Source organism: Coenobita brevimanus, chromosome 87, assembly GCF_032717465.1.
Source record: "Coenobita brevimanus isolate Jiangsu-jjx chromosome 87, ASM3271746v2, whole genome shotgun sequence".
Lineage (NCBI taxonomy): Eukaryota > Metazoa > Arthropoda > Malacostraca > Decapoda > Coenobitidae > Coenobita > Coenobita brevimanus.
This window is the reverse complement of record NC_137040.1, coordinates 2517829-2530328: the sequence shown is the minus strand read 5'-3', so window position 1 is coordinate 2530328 and position 12500 is coordinate 2517829. Positions and strand designations below refer to the sequence as shown.

The following is a 12500-nucleotide window of genomic DNA, read 5'->3' as shown; positions in this document are numbered from 1 at the left end:
GGGGAGAATGGAGGAGGAGGTAGTGAGGAGGGGCAGAAGATGAGGATGTGAAGGAAGAGGAGAAGACGGGCAAGGTATGGAAGGAAGGAGAGAGAGGAAGAAAGAAGAGGAAGGTGGGAGTGAGATAGGGAGGAACGATCGAGGAGGGGGGAGAAACAGGTGGAAGGGGCAAGATGTAATGTGAGGGGAGGGGAAGAGGAGGAAGGAGGAAGAAGGGGAAGAGGTAGAGTGGGGGGAATGGTATGGAAGAGGTGGAGAGAAGAAAGTGGAAGAGAGGAGAGGATGTGAAGTGGAGGGGAGAGGAGAAGAGATAGGGTGAAGGGAGGGGTGGGGAGGAGAGGAGTTGATGGGGAAAGGGGAGGAGAGGGGAGGGGAGGGGAAGGATACAGGAAACGTAACAGGAAATCTGCGTGAATATAACGAGGTAATCCGTTGGCGTAAGTGATTAATATTATTCGTAAAACCTACACGTGCGAGAGAGAGAGAGAGAGAGAGAGAGAGAGAGAGAGAGAGAGAGAGAGAGAGTCGGCTGGAGAGGAAAGAAAAGAGGAAGAGGAAAAGAGAGGGAAGGGATGGGAAAAGAGAATTGCAAAGGACTGAGAAGGATAGTAGTAATAGTAGTAGTAGTAGCGGTAGTAATAGTAGTAGTAGTAGTGTCAACCCCAGGCTCATCTAAACGTGAACCCAGTGACTTAAGGTTGAAGCTCCCGTTCCTTCAGTCCACCATCTTCCTTTCGCGGGATAGGGAGTTGAGGGACGATGTATAACCAGACAGTGGAGAAGCTAGGTTATATTAGGCACCCCTTCCCAGTACCATTGAGGATAGATAGGATAGAGAATCCTCCACAATCTCCTCCTATCCATTCCCTATTTTGTGCAGTAATAGGGCTTGTTTGAAATGGGAACGTGATCTTGATTTTGTTCCGAGAATGAAAATGATAGTGTGTTTCCGTAAGCGATTCTCTCTCTCTCTCTCTCTCTCTCTCTCTCTCTCTCTCTCTCTCTCTCTCTCTCTCTCTCTCTCAAAGCGTCGTCATAGAGAAATAGTTAAAACTTCTGAACTTCCTACTTGTCTCAGCCAGCCCTTGCAGTGATCAGACCTATCCCGTGTTGCATGCAGTACTTTCCAGTCTTGTTTCATGCAGTACTATCTACTCCTGTTGCACGCAGTCCCTTTTGTTTTTGTTGCATGCAGTACGTTCCACTCTTGTTACATGCAGTCTTTCCACTTTTGTTGCATGGAATCCTATCTACTCCTGTTGCATGCAGTCCTTTCCACCCTTGTTGCATGCAGTCCCTTCCACCCTTGTTGCATGCAATCCCTTCCACCATTGTTGCATGCAATTCTTTCCATCCTTGTTGAATGCAATCTTTTTCACCCTTGTTGCATGCAATCCCTTCCACCCTTGTTGCATGCAATCTTTTCCACCCTTGTTGCATGCAGTCCTTTCCACCCTTGTTGCATGCAATCCCTTCCACTTTTGTATGCAATCCTATCCACATGCATTTCTTTCCACCATTGTTGAATGCAATCCTTTCCACTTCTATATCCAGTCCTTTCTACTCTTGTTGTATGCAGTCCTTTCCTTCCTTGTTGCAATCCTTCCCACGCTCGTTGCAATCCACTCCTTACTCCCTCTTTCTCCTTATTCCCGGTGCTGGTGGCGTGCAGAAGTTAAATCCTTGAGGCTACAGTTTTCCTTCCCATAATTGTGGACATTTTTTTTCTTGCCTTGGGGCAGGTTTGGCTCTGTGGACCTCCTTTCACTTTCTTTTTTTGACTGTCTTATTATTATTATTATTATTATTATTATTATTATTATTATTATTATTATTATTACTACTACTACTACTACTACTACTATTGTTATTATTGTTGTTGTTATTGTTATTATTATTATTATTATTATTATTATGGAATCACTCATACACTTACTACAGTCACAACATTCACCTAAAATGTTTTGAAAATTAATGCTGTATCATAGTACCATTTTTTTTTTTTTTTTCGAAACGCGTTGACTGAATTTGTAGAGCTTTTCGAATTTAGTTTGTCGGGAACACGCCTTATCCAACAGCGTTATTTGGCAGGCGATTAGCATTCGGCTCCCCAGTGCTTTTGTTTCATTCAAGCGATCTATACCTTCCCAAAACAACTGCAGCATCCGAAATTCTATCCAACACTGCAACACCCCATACTTCTTCACGTACCTGCTTACCCCTGTTGAGATGGCATCGAGTTCGATCCTATATGCTACCATCATTTTTTTTTTTAATAAATTAAAAAAAATGGATTTGATACTCCACATTACCGTCATTTTCTTTGGAAGTTTGTTTAAGTAAATTTGAATGTTACGTGGCTCTATCATTTTTTGTTGGAAATTCTTTATGTTGTGAAATTGTTACTTTCTACCGTCATTTATTGTGGACTTAAAATACAGACCACTTTACTATCAACCCTCCCGCCCTCCTAACTTCCCACGTATCCTCCCCACCTCTTGTAACTCTCCACTAACTCTCCACATATTTCCCAGTCTCAAACTCTACACGTTTCCCAGTCTCGTCAAACTCTCCACAGATTCCCACAAGCTAGTCCTGCTCTCCTTCCATCTTTGAACTCAGCACACGAACTCTTTTTTTTTTATTTTTCATGTTTTTTTTTTCTTTAAACTCTCCACAACCTCTTCCACCCCTTTCAGACTCTCCGCTCTCTACTAAATCTGTGTTACTCAGCTCTAACTCTTCCTGACTCTCCCTGGCCCTCCCAAACTCTGCATAACTCATCCTAACTCACCTTAACTTCCCCCTAACCCTCTCGAAATCACCCAAACTCTCCCTAACTCGCTCTAACTCACCCTAACCCTCCTTAATTCTCCCTGACTCTCTCAAACTCTCCCTAACTCACCCTGCCTCCCTCGAGCGCTCCCTAACTCTCCCTGACTCGCCCTAACTCTTCCTAACTCTCCCTAACTCACCCTTACAGACGCCGGTGTGTGAGGGAGGGGAGGGGCCACCACTCTCCCTGGCGCCCCCCATGACGTACTCCCTCCAGTCCTGTCTCCAAGAATTTGCTCATGTTAATTTCTCCACTCACGGTAAGTCAGAATTTTGAGTTTTTTTTTCGATTTTATATATATATATATAACACACACACACACACACACACACACACACACAACCCCACCGACATACCATCAACAGAACACCAATACAAACACCAACCCATCCCAATAATTAAAATGTGATATATATATATATATATATATATATATATATATATATATATATATATATATATCACATTTTAATTATTGGGATGGGTTGGTGTTTGTATTGGTGTTCTGTTGATGGTATGTCGGTGGGGTTGTGTGTGTGTGTGTGTGTGTGTGTGTGTGTGTGTGTGAGAGAGAGAGAGAGAGAGAGAGAGAGAGAGCACAACGGAAGGCAGACATTAAGACTTAGTGGTCTTTTCAAGTCTGTTTTATAAAGGGTTGGTAATAACTAAGAAAACATTTTTTTAATCAGTCAGACATCAAGGATTAAAAAAAAAAAGTTAGCCTCCCCACACACCCCTCAATACCCCTAGGCAAAAGCGGCAGGAAAAAGGTCGAAGGACTATCATGCAGTAAGGAAAAAAATGGTCATGGAAATTTTATAGGAAAGGGCGAATGAAAATTATAATCTGCCATAGCGTCTAATGGAAAGTATTATCAAGTGAGTATTAAGTAGGTAGTGATGTTGTTTTGTAGTTGTGTCCTCAGTTTCTTTCGTACTGTAGAAAAAATTATGCTTCAGAAATGCAGTATTCAGGGAGGAACATGGAATTTCAGTATCAGTTATGTATACCCCCCCAAAAATGAAAATAAACATAAACTAGAAGAGGACCCGGCACTGATCTCCGTGGCACTCCGCATGTAATTTCTTGTCAGTGTGATTCGTTTGGTCTGATTCTTTCCCATTTATTACGATTCACTCTCTCTCTCTCTCTCTCTCTCTCTCTCTCTCTCTCTCTCTCTCTCTCTCTCTCTCTCCTATAAGCCATTTTTCGAGCCACCCGGGCACACTGCCACTGAAACCTTGCATCTTTAAGTTCCCAACAGAATCATTTAAGGGAAACTATCGTCTTAACGGAGTCTCTTGAGGGAAACAGTATCGTCTTAACGGAGTCTCTTAAGGGAAACAGTATCGTCTTAAAGGAGTCTCTTAAGGGGAACAGTATCGTCTTAACGGAGTCTTGAGGGAAACAGTATCGTCTTAAAGGAGTCTCTTGAGGGAAACAGTACGTCTTAAAGGAGTCTTGAGGGAAACAGTATCGTCTTAAAGGAGTCTCTTAAGGGGAACAGTATCGTCTTAACGGAGTCTCTTGAGGGAAACAGTATCGTCTTAAAGGAGTCTCTTGAGGGAAACAGTATCGTCTTAAAGGAGTCTTGAGGGAAACAGTATCGTCTTGAAGGAGTCTCTTGAGGGAAACAGTATCGTCTTGAAGGAGTCTCTTAAGGGAAACGGTATCGTCTTGAAGGACTCTCTTGGGGGGAATTCATCGAACGTCTTTTGATAATAGAGATAACACGCGGATTTAATCTCATCACACAGATATCATGGACTCTCCTCCTCCTCCTCTTCTTCCTCCTCCTCCTCCTCCTCCTCACGTAATTTGCTCCTATCATACGTATTCTGCTTATCGCTGAGACGGAGGTGGTGGGAACATAGGCCTATCAACCCCTTCAATCCTCCTCCTCCTCCCTCCTCCATCAATCATACCTCCTCATCCCTGAAATTGCTTATTGAACTGACTCCTCCTCCTCCTCCTTCTCCTCTTCCTCCTCCTCCTCTTCCTCCTCCTCCTCTTCCTCCTCCTCCTCCTCCTCCTCCTCCTTCTCCTCCTCCTCCTCCTCCTCCTCCTTCTCCTCCTCCTCCTCCTCCTCCCCCAGGCTTGGGTGTATTTCGTATTTGTTATGTGATTGGCTGTCTGTCCAAGAGGCGATTCAGGAAGAGAGGAAGGAAGAAGATGGGGAGGAAGAGGGAAGAGAGGAAGGGAGAGGAGGGGGAAGAAGAGGGAGGAGGGAAGAGGTGAAGAGAGGAAGGAATAGGAGAAGGGACGAAGAGGGAGAAGGGAAGAGAGGAAGATAATTGAGTAGGTGAACGGGAGAGGGAATAAGGCGGGGGATATGAAGGAAAGGAGGAAGGGAAAAATGGGAGGAAAGAATGGAAGAGGAAGAAAGGGAGGAAGAGAATGGGAGAGTGAGAATGAGGTGGGAAGAGGGAGAGAAGGAAGGAAGGAAAGAAAGACAGGAAGACAGTGGGAGAGAAGAAGGAGAGGGTACAAGAGAGAGAAGAGAAAAAGGGAAGAGAGTGAGAGAAGGGAAGGAGGGAAGGGAGGGAGAGAAGGGGAGGAGGGAAGGGAGGGAGAGAAGGGAAGAAAGGTAAGAAGGACGAGAAGAAAGGCAGGAAAGAAGGTAAAAAAAATAAAAAAGAAGAAATGCATGAAAGACTGGGAAGAAAAACTGAGGTGATGCATATGGAATAGGGAAGAAGAAAGATGAAGGGAAGGAAAAAACCGAAGAGAAACAGGGAAGGGGGGAGAGAAAAATAAGAGGGGGAAAAAAGGAGCGAGGAGAGAGAGGGAGGGGAAGAGAAAGGAAGGAAAGAAAGGAGAGGATGGAAGGAAATGAAGAATGTACGGTAATAAAAGAAAGGGAGGAAAGGACGAAGACAACACACAGGCACAGAATTTATTTATCTTCTTAAATTAGTGTAGGAATTTATTATTAAAATCCAGATGGGAAATTTTATAGGAATGGTAGAAATTGGATGTAAATAAGAATGCTAGTTAAATTCACTCTATGTCCTCAACTTCTGCAAGAATGTGGATGTGAAAGGAATATTTATAAATTTGAAGACCGTCTCTAACTATAATTGATGTACTTCTGAGGAGGCTAGAAGTGTGTGTGTGTGTGTGTGTGTGTGTGTGTGTGAGAGAGAGAGAGAGAGAGACAGACAGACAGACAGACAGACAGAAATGTTCACCTTACTTCCACCTTCAATTTCCTGTCTTTCCTCCCACCTCCATTTTTCTTTCTTTACCTCCCTCCACCTGCCTCCCTCATTTCCCTCCTTTCCTCCCTCTCTCTTTCCTCCGTCTCCTTTCCACTCTTCTCTCCTGTCTCCCTCCTCCTTTCTCCTTCCTCTTTTTCTCTCCCTACGTAACTCCTCCCCCCCACTTCTTTCTCATTTCCCCATCCTACCTCCCTCATGTTTTCTTCCCCCATTTCTTCCCCCCCTCTCTCTCTCTCTCTCTCTCTCTCTCTCTCTCTCTCTCTCTCTCTCATAATTTCCGCATGTTATTTCCCCCTCCCCTTTCTCTCTTCCCATCTCTCCATCTCCTCCCTTCTTCCCTCCCTCCTCCTCCCCATCCAATTCCTTATTCTCCTCCCTCTTCTTCCTATCTTCTTCCCTCCCTACCCCTCCCTCTTCTTCTCTCCAATCTCCCTACCTTCTCCTCCTTCTTCTCATCCCCTCCCTGCCCCTCCCTCTCAGTCTGCCCTCCTTCCCTAACCCTCCACCTCTCCCCTTCCTTCCTTCCTTCCACCTCCCATCCTTCCTTCCTTCCTTTCATTCCACCTCTTTCCATCCTTCCTTCCATCTTTCCTTCCTTCCTTTCTTTCTTTCTTTCTTTCTTTCTTCCTTCCTTCCTTCCTTCCTTCCTTCCTTCCTTCCTTCCTTCCTTCCTTCCATCCATCCATCCTTCCTCCCCTCCAATGTGTCCTCTTCACTTGTAAACACCATATTTTCTCCCACTGATCTATATGAAGCCTTCCATGTCGACCTGTGTGTGTTAAACAGACAGACAGACAGACAGGCAAAGAATGAGCCCAGATAGACAGAAAGACGGACGGACAGACAGCAGGCAGAGAGAGAGAGAGAGAGTAACAGTAAAGGGTTCCATGGTACAATAAGACTGTGGGGTACAACTGAGTGCATTAGTTGGATTAATAAAGATATAAAAGAATTGCTCTAAAGGAGCGTACCTGAACCACCTGAACAATCCTTTACCTGAAGACAATTACTAAGGTTCTAACTGCGACAGGAAGTTGGTTTAGGAGTGGGTGAAGTTAGGAGAGTAAACCAGCATAGAATGGAGTTAAGGGAATAAACCAACGTAGAATGGAGTTAGGCGAATAAACCGGCATAGAATGGAGTTACGGAAATAAACCTGCATAAAATAGGCTAGTTAGGAGAATAAACCAGCGTAGAATGGAGTTAGGGGAGTAAACCAACATAGAATGGAGTTAGGGGAGTAAACCAGTATAGAATGGAGTTAGGAGAATAATCCAGCATAGAATGGAGTTAGGGGAATAAACCAGTATAGAATGGAGTTAGTAATAAACCAGTATAGAATGGAGGGAAATAAACCAGCATAGAATGGAGTTAGGGGAATAAAACAGCATAGAACTTGAATTCTAAGTCGTGAGCGCGTGAAATTTGATGAGCCTTGGTTATTAGGGAGGAATGAGTCTCCTTGGTTACTGTTCAAACTAGCCTTCCAGTCTGACTACATTTGGCCGTCAACTATGCTGAAAGGGGCTAGAGGTTTTTGTCAGGTTGGAGTAAACGCACTATAGCGGTTGGAATATGACCTTGCTGTTACACCTCCAACCCCCTCCCCAACCCCCCTCTTCCAGTACCCCTATCTAACCACTCCACTACCCCCTGCTCCTGACACTTCTCCCCCAAGCCCCCTACCTCATCATCAACTCTCCCTCCCCATATCCTCCTCCTAACCCCTCATAACCCCCCCTCCTACCCCTCCAGTACCCCTTTGATCTCTTCCCCCACCCCATACCTCCTCACCAAACCCCTTCCTCATGTCCCCCTCCTAACCCTTCCATTACCCTCTCCTCTCCCCTCCACTAACCCCGCGCTTGACTCTTCCCCAACCCCATACTTCCTCACCAAGCCCCCTTCCCCTGCCCCCCCAAATCCCCTCCCCCTGCCCCCCTAACCCCTCCACAACCCCTCCCCTTCCCCATATCCCCCTCTGACCCCCCTTGACCTCCCCCCCCATTGACTAGTGACCTCGGCTATCATGCACACCCCATCGGCCCTCTAAAAGACTTGGACGTTCAGAGGGTCGTTGGCTGTGATTTAGAGAGTGTGTTACTGTTTATTGTGATGCGTGTGTTGGAGGGTATGTGTGGGCGATAGTGGTAGTTATGGTGGTGGTGGTAGTGAGAGAGAGAGAGAGAGAGAGAGAGACGCAAGATATTTCCACATGAAGGGAGTGGAAGGTGGAAGGAAGCACACACACACACACACACACACACACACACACACACACACACACACACACACACACACACACACACACACACACACACACACACACACCGGGGGGGGGGAGGCACTGACGGACACATACATTGTGGGTGGTTTAATAAAGACTTAATTAAGGACCGACAGCTTCTTTTGTCCCCCTTGTGTGTGTGTGTGTGTGTGTGTGTGTGTGTGGAGAGAGAGAGAGAGAGAGAGAGAGAGACCACAGATCATGAAAATGGGTATAGGAAGTAGAAAATAAACACAGGTAACGCCGATGGAGCCGCCCCCGCCACACGCGAGACTTGTGCAGCGTAATATATGGACCTCCCTGTATAGCCGGAATGCATGCTTTAAGGAGGTGGAGTGGAGGGAGAAAAAGAGGGGAAAAATAAAGAGTAGAAAATAATAAGTGGAAAAAATTGTGGAAAAGTAAAGAGTACATAAAATAAGGAATGGATGGAGTGGAATAATTAAGAGTGGAAGGAGAAAGATAGTGGCAAAAAAAAAAAAAAAAAAAAAAAAAAAACAGGAAAATTATATAGTAGAAAAAATCGCTGGAAGTCGGTGTTAAGGAAGATAAACCAGAGGAAGGATTTAATAAGAGAAGGAACTTAAAAGGAAAAAATTGATAAGAGAAACAGGCTGGAAGGAAGAATGGGAAGAGGAGAGTAAAAGAAGAAGAACATGAGGAGGAGGAGGAGGAGGAGAAGAAGATGAAGAAGAAGTAGAAGGAGGAAGAGGAGGAGGAGGAGGAGGAGGAGGAGGGAGAAGTGTAAGGAGTGAACTGGAATTGAGTGTGGTGGGTTAGTTTGTGTGGAGTCACGTCTGGGCACCGGGGGAAAGGTCAGTGTGTGTGTGTGTGTGTGTGTGTGTGTGTGTCTGTGTGTGTGTGTGTGTGTTTACGTAAATGTACAATACTCTCTCTCTCTCTCTCTCTCTCTCTTTCTCTCTCTCTCGATGTCTGTATATATATGTATGTATGTATATATGTATGTATGTATATGCGTGTATGTATGTATGTATGTATATGCGTGTATGTATGTATGTATGCATGTGTGTGTGTGTGTGTGTGTGTGTGCGTGTGTATGAGTTAGTATATACTGTATACACATACGTCTCAGCCAAAACTCAATAACATTTCCATTTCGCCAAAACTCGGGACCAAAGCCATCCTGCGTCTCCACCTTTCCCTTGCTTTGTGTGTGTGTGTGTGTGTGTGTGTGTGTGTGTGTGTGTGTGTGTGTGTGTGTGCGCGCCTGAACAGTTAAACTTTCAGTATTTTTCCCCAATCACTAACAGTAATTTTTCTCACTCCCTTTATGCCATACTCTTTTTACTCTAAGCTGGCCCAAAATTGTCATCTTTATGTCATGAATGCTGAGTTGTAGCAATATATTAATACTAAAATGCGATGTTAGTCACAAAGAAGTGCTGGGGAAGAGATGTAGAGCCGTAGTACTGTAGATTAATATTAAAATTCGATGCTAGTCACGAAGAAGTGCGATGGAAAGGATGTGTAGCCTTAGTACCGTCTTCTGCTACTGAGCTACGTGAAATAAGCTGCAAAGGGACGAAAATCTGAGCCAAGTTAAGGTGAAAGGAGTATAGGGGGAGGGTTTTCGTCGGCCAGGGAGGCTTCGTAAAATTTCTCTTGAAACAAATCTTAGTTACGATTCGGAATTTATCGTAAGCTTGTTCGTAAGTCAGTGTCTGGGCTTAATAAGACGCCTTCTCTTCCTTAGCAATTGATTTGAGTGATTTATTTTTGGTCACATGTGCCTGTTATATTATTTTAAACATTGATAGAGTTGGCATGAATAAAATAGTAGTAGTAGTGGTGGTGGTGGTGGTAGTAGTAGTAGTAGTAGTAGTAGTAGTAGCACACCACAACGAACATCAACTATCACCACTACCACTACCAACATTTCCACCACCACTACCAACATTTCCCTGCCGTCTTCATTGGTGGCTTTTCCAGTGGTTATTTTTATTTTTATTTTTTATATTTATCTTTTGGCCTAAAGGGTGGGTCATGTAAGCCCTAATGATGCGTCTGTCGCTGCCAACATTACCAGCATTTTTATTTCTCCTGCCAACATTTTTCCAATTCATTATTTTTGCTATTTTCACGTAACTCATCATTTTTCCTGCTTCTGTCTTTATTTTACCTTCATTTTCTTTATTGTCTTTATCTTTTCTGTCATTATTATCAAGAATTTTTTACTTTCATTTTTCTAAGTCATTTTTTTTCTTCCATCAGCATCATTCTTTTAACTACCAACATTTTCTTCATTGTCTTTACCTCTCCTACCACCACCACCAACATTGCCAACATTCGGTACCAACATTTTTTCTCTCCTACCAGTTTTTCTCCTGAATTTTTGTTCATTATTGCCAACACTTGTACTCATTATTATTATTATTATTATTATTATTATTATTATTATTATTATTTGTTGTTGTTGTTGTTGTTGTAGTGGTAGAGGTAGTGTTGCTGGTAGTAGTAGTAGTAGTAGTGGTAGTAGTAGTATTACCAGCAGTAGTAGTAGTAAGTAGTAGTAGTTGTTGTTGTTGTTGTTGTTGTAGAAGTAGTAGTAGTATATTTTTTTCCTCCCTCTAGAGTCATGCACAAAATTTCGCCAATATTTCACCTCTTCAACGTCTCGCCTTTCTCTCTGGCTAATATTCCTGGGCCAGAGGTCAGCAACCCTTAAAGGTGGTAGAGCCATTTATTTAAAAGTTTCATAAACATGTAGTACTCTCGGAGCCGCAGTGCAAAAATTGTCTCATGAACCGAAATCTACAGTACTTCTAAATCTAAACAAAACATTAAGGTGATATTGTTCTATCTACTTATAGTGTAGATCTTTTCAAAATTGAATGAAAAATCTATTGTTGCCATGCATGTGTTGTATGATGTCTTCGTTCTGAAAGAATAAAGAATTATTAATGAAGCATCTGGAGCCGCAAAAGTGTCCCAACAGAGCCACATGCGGCTCCTGAACTGCAGGTTGCCGACCTCTGTCCTGAGCTGAAAGAGTCTTAGCATATTTCTCTGCCCGGAGGTGACGCTGTCTGATGTGATGCGTCAGGGAGGAAAGTGACGGACGTGCCCTGAATGCGAAAGTGACTGTCTGCCCATGTCTGCCACACATGCCAACATTATTACCACTTGCATTTGACTGCCACCATCTGCAACTACCACCGCTTACTACCACAACTACCATCGCTACCACCACATACTACCACCATCTACAGTTACCACCTACTACCACCACAACTAACACCATCACTTTATAACCAGCATTTTCCAACACTTCACCCACCCTAACCTACCACATCCACCTACTACCACAACAAACATTCATCTGCCATTCTTACCACCATAACCAACATTTGTTTACGACTACTATTAGCACTACCAACATTTACGCCCCTCCATCACCTACCACTACTTCAACCACCCACAACCATTACCAACATCCATAAACAATATTTGTCCACCACCACCACCACTACTGCTACTACTTACTATTACTGCTACTACTGCTACTGGTGCTATTACTATTGCTACTACTTTTACTACAGTCATTCATAATCACCACCTACTACCACAACGAACATTTGCACCACTGCCACCATTCCCCTACCACCACCACCACCACCATAATTTCTCCTTCCACCAAAATCAAAATCAAGCTCACAAATAGAATAACAATATTTTATCTTTCAAGTGGATGTCTTACGCAACTCTCTCTCTCTCTCTCTCTCTCTCTCTCTCTCTCTCTCTCTCTCTCTCTCTCTCTCTCTCATTACCAGAGAAAATGACCATGAAGGGTACAATGAGGGAGAGGAAGGGAGGAAAGGAGGGTAGGAGGAGGAAAAGAGGGAGGGAGGGGAGAGGGAAGGGTAGGGGAGAAAGAACAGGTGAAGCGAAGGATAGGGAGAGAGAGAGAGAGAGAGAGGTGAGGGGAGGTGAAAAAATGAACGAGTGATGGGGATAATTTGGGAGAGGGAAGGGGAGACGAGGGGAAATGGGGTAGGAAGAGAGGGAGGGGAAAAGTGGGGGGAAGGTGAGGGAAAGCGGGGAGAGGTCCGTGCCTCACCTGGAAAGTCAATTAGGAGGGACGGATGTGGACAGGTAACTGAGGCTAATTACTGGCAGGTAAGGGGTGAGAGAGAGA

General features: G+C 44.1%; 1 protein-coding gene across 1 annotated transcript in view; it reads left to right on the top strand.

Moving 5' to 3' along the window:
• Positions 1–12500, top strand: part of LOC145410929 (PDF receptor-like) — a 190768-nt gene that overhangs the window by 76106 nt on the left and 102162 nt on the right. Inside the window, exon 2 of the mRNA XM_080280971.1 lies at positions 2984–3095. Coding sequence (XP_080137097.1) covers positions 3035–3095 — 61 coding nt within the window. The 5' untranslated portion in view covers positions 2984–3034. The remainder of the gene's footprint in view (positions 1–2983; positions 3096–12500) is intronic.